Consider the following 4,386-nt stretch of genomic DNA (forward strand, 5'->3'; position numbering starts at 1 on the left):
CAAACACATTTTGTACAACTAAAGTCAAATTACTTACCAAAAATATCTTAAAGCATATGAAATCTAATTGGAAAAATATACTTAAAGTATGATTTTTCATACTTATTTAGCTAAAAACATAAGTCTAACTACAAATATATAATTAACAAATTAAAAACAAATTACTTTTGAATCTTGAAAGAGGTGACCAATTTCAAATCCTTCACTGGAGGGAGAAAAATAGCACCTTCAAACACAATAATCAATTTTTTTTTCAAAAGGGTTTACTGTTTATAATTTTTACCATAATTATGTATTTTAGATTTTACATTGAAGGTCGGCAGGCAATAATCATCCCTAGAATAATTTTTCTCAAAAAGAAAAACATAATTAAATGACAAACTGAAATTTCCATAACATAATTAAATGACAAAAAGAAAAAACCCGTGTAATTTCCACTTATGTAACCCTGTTGATAAAATAATATTAGGTTCTCGTAAAGATAGTTTGGTCAAACTACGTAAAAAATATAATCTTAGTGCATGCATGTATATATCCAAGTAAAATTGGGTTATATCATGAAGACGAAACGAATTATTCTTTGACTTTTGCACTCTTATATATGTAAGCATTGCATACCAGTTATTATATATGCCAACCAATGCAGACCAAGTAGTAGTGCGGCTAGGACGCGTGAGTATGACCCAAACAAACATGCATTAATTATTATGACATAATAATATTACATTACATATAATCGTGTATCCTATAAATACCAATTGCTAGGTTCTCTTATTTCTTCACCATCGATATCAAATATTCAAATCTTCTCATCGACCACTAAAATTAAGCTATATATCTATAGAAAATATTCTCAAATCGGTAGTATTTTATATATTATACTTGTTAAGATTATTTTGACTCGTGTACTTTATTTTAGATTGGTTTCAATTAATATGGGGTTACGTCGTAATTATGAATTTTGGGCTGTTGCTCTGGTGTTGATTTTGAGTACGTGCACAGCTCAACTTTCTTCCACATTTTACGACAGCACTTGCCCAAATGCTCTTTCTACCATTCGAACTTCGATCAGAACAGCGGTTTCGAAAGAGCGTCGCATGGCAGCTTCTCTCATCCGCCTTCATTTTCACGACTGCTTTGTTCAGGTATATATTCTTCTGATCATATATTTAACTAAAATAATTAATCGTAGTTTTTGGATATATATATTGATAATTAATTTGTTGTACGTAGGGATGTGATGCATCACTTTTGCTCGAAGATTCAGACTCCATCGTCAGTGAAAAGAGCGCTCTTCAAAACAGTGGGTCGATCAGAGGTGAAAATGTAATAGAAGATGCAAAAGCCAAAGTGGAGAGCATATGCCCTGGGGTCGTATCTTGTGCCGATATTCTTGCCGTTGCAGCTCGAGATGCATCCGTTGCTGTGGGTGGTCCCTCTTGGACTGTCACGCTTGGGAGACGAGATTCGACCACAGCAAGCAAATCTGAAGCTGAGACAGATCTGCCTCTTTTCACAGCAACTCTTCAACAGTTGATTGCTTTATTTGACCGCAAAGGTCTTACTGCCAGAGACATGGTTGCTCTATCAGGATCGCATACTATTGGACAAGCTCAATGCGGATTCTTTCGTGCTAGGATATACAACAACCAGAGTGACATCGATGCTAACTTCGCTAGAACTCGCCAACGCCGCTGTCCTTCTACTGCCTCATCTCAAGCTGATTCAACTTTGGCACCACTTGATTTGGTCACACCCAATTCCTTCGATAACAATTACTTTAGGAATTTGATTCAAAAGAAGGGTCTTCTCGCGTCCGACCAAATCCTCTTCAGTGGAGACTCAACAGATAGCATTGTCAATGAGTATAGCAAGAGCCCTTCCACCTTTAGCTCTGATTTCGCTTCTGCCATGATTAAGATGGGAGACATCCAGCCTCTTACCGGTTCTGCTGGGGTCATTAGAAAAATTTGCAGTTCTCTCAGCTAAACTTCATTCTACATATATATTGTAATTAAACAAAAAGTTGTTATTATTTTATTCTATTCCTTGCTTATTTCAAAAATTGTAAACAAAAGTACTAGCTAGTGATCATTATTTTGTTTTATTTCGTTAATATATACATGCAAGTGTAAACAATTAAGTCGAAATTCTAATTATTGTTATAAACAAAGGTATTATTGTTATATTTAATTTTCTTTTGTTTAACTTTAAACGTTGATTGCTTTTTGGTTAATAACATATAAAAAGAAACTAAAATGTTGCTTCTCATTCTAGTCATCTTCTCTGGTGATAGTGAGAAAACATATGCTTCCTACATGTTAAAATGACTACTCTTCTTTTGAAGAGGAGGTTGCGATGGTACCTCTTTTGAGCCCAACCAGCCAGCGGTATAGTCAAAAAAGATTTTTGATGTCAAAGAAAAGAGAGAGAAGAGAAAAGCTAGGGAGAACGTTAAAAGAAAAAAGCCAAAAGATTTTACTATGTGCTAGCAACAATGTAGATAATTGTGGAGAGATAGGTTTTATTATAATATATTTTATAAATGTCAATATGTGACAAGAAAAATTGGTACGTGGGACTGAGAGGAGGTTGGACAAGAGAAAATGTGCAAAAGAAAAAAAATGGTATATAATAAATTAAGAAATGGTATAAAACACGATATAATATTGTAAATAAAATAGTACACATGATTATTATAAATAAAATACTAAAATGGGCTGCTGGTCGACTATTAAAATGGGTTGTGGAGTTAGGATAATTTGAATTACTTACTCACCATGAACAACTATAACGGGTCAAGCATTACCAGATTTTGTAGCTGAGTTCACTAATCTCCCCATATGCGAGCAGACACCAAGAACACAAGTGGAACCAGAAATTCCCGCTTGGAAGTTGTTTGTCGATGGGTCTTCCAACGAGCACAATTATGGGGGCAAGATTGATCCTCATAACACCAGAAGGGCATCAATTTCAATGTGCAATTAGATTTAGATTTATTATGTCCAATAATGAAGCTAAATATGAAGCCCTACTCGCAGGATTAAGACTAGCCAAGGAGTTAAGAGTAAAATCACTAGAGGTATACAGTGATTCACAGTTGGTCATTAATTAGATTCTGGGAGATCAGGCTAAAGGATTGAAAATGGTCGCATATCTAAACAAATCAAAATACTTGTCGGCACAATTCGAAAAATATACATTGCAGGTTTAACAAGAATGAACCATAAAAGGCTAGGTTGATGACTTATTAGGAAATTTCGATCAAAGCACTACAACAAAAATCCATTTTAGCCTTAGTGTTTTGCATCGGTTTGCAATTGAACAAATTAGCTCAATAGTGTCGGTTTCAAACTGATGTTATTTTTTGTCAATTACGACAGTTCTAAACCGACGCTACTGATATCAATTGTGACAGTTTTAAAATCAATAGTGTCGGTTTATGAATTGACTGTAATATCCACTTCTACTAGTAAGATTATTATGGTAACACTACAACAAATTTGATATACAATGACTCCCTACAATGTCTTAAACCATTGGTGTAAGACATTAAAACTTATCAGGGGTTTTAAATGTCTAATGGTGTAAGATATTGAAAGTTTATATTAATGGCTACAATTGGAAGACATTAAAAATGGTGGAAGACGTTGGAAATAGGCTGGGAAAGTTGGGAGACGTGCCACGTGTCCCACGTCTCCCAGTGGGAGACATTGGATGTCCCTTGCCCATTTAAACAAATTGCCTTCTTCTTCCTCTCTCATTCGACCATTACACGGATTGCAAACCAGAGAGAAAAACCGAGAAGGAAAGGGGGCTGCGTTTTTTAGGGTTTTAGAGGTAAGTTTTTTTTAATCTTCTTGCATTTTAGTTAATTATTTGGTAAAAAAATCATAGGTTTAGTATTAGGATGAGTAATATACATGATTTTGTTTTAATTTTTCATTTTTATGCATTATTTTATACACATTGTAGGATTAGTATTTTCATGGAAGTTTTTTTTATATATTTATGTCTTTTTAGTTTTTATTTTAATTTAACCTATCACATTGTATACATTTCATTAGAGTATATATGCTCATGATTTTTTTAAATTTTTATAATTTTTTATTTCGAAATTTATATATATTTTTTGTATATATTTAAACTTTTTTTTTTTGTAAATTGTAACTATTTTGTTATATATATAGTTATGTTAAAATAAATTTAATAAATAATTTATAAAATATAAATATATGAAATTTTTTATGTTTTTGTTGATTATTAAGTTTTTAGGTTATGAAATTTTTTATTGATTTTTTGTTTAGGTTATAATTAGTGGCGCATACTATTATCAGATATTTAGTGATATTTGTTTAGTAATGTTTAACATATTAATTAATTTAA

At 32.5% G+C, this 4,386-nt stretch overlaps 1 protein-coding gene across 1 annotated transcript; it reads left to right on the plus strand.

Annotated features, from left to right (window-relative positions):
- The first annotated feature begins 801 nt into the window (after positions 1–801).
- Positions 802–2,135, plus strand: LOC133821655 (lignin-forming anionic peroxidase-like). The gene is made up of 2 exons (XM_062253820.1): positions 802–1,145; positions 1,234–2,135. The coding sequence occupies exons 1-2, from the start codon at positions 936–938 to the stop codon at positions 1,987–1,989; spliced, it is 966 nt and encodes a 321-aa protein (XP_062109804.1). The 5' UTR covers positions 802–935; the 3' UTR covers positions 1,990–2,135.
- Positions 2,136–4,386: the final 2,251 nt, after the last annotated feature.

The sequence above is a fragment of the Humulus lupulus genome, chromosome 3 (assembly GCF_963169125.1).
Source record: "Humulus lupulus chromosome 3, drHumLupu1.1, whole genome shotgun sequence".
NCBI classification, from domain to species: domain Eukaryota; kingdom Viridiplantae; phylum Streptophyta; class Magnoliopsida; order Rosales; family Cannabaceae; genus Humulus; species Humulus lupulus.

Coding starts and splice junctions, on each gene's coding strand:
- LOC133821655 (XM_062253820.1), top strand. CDS start 936: ATGGGGTTACGTCGTAATTATGAATTTTGGGCTGTTGCTCTGGTGTTG. Junction 1,146..1,233: donor TTCACGACTGCTTTGTTCAG/GTATATATTCTT, acceptor TGTTGTACGTAG/GGATGTGATGCATCACTTTT.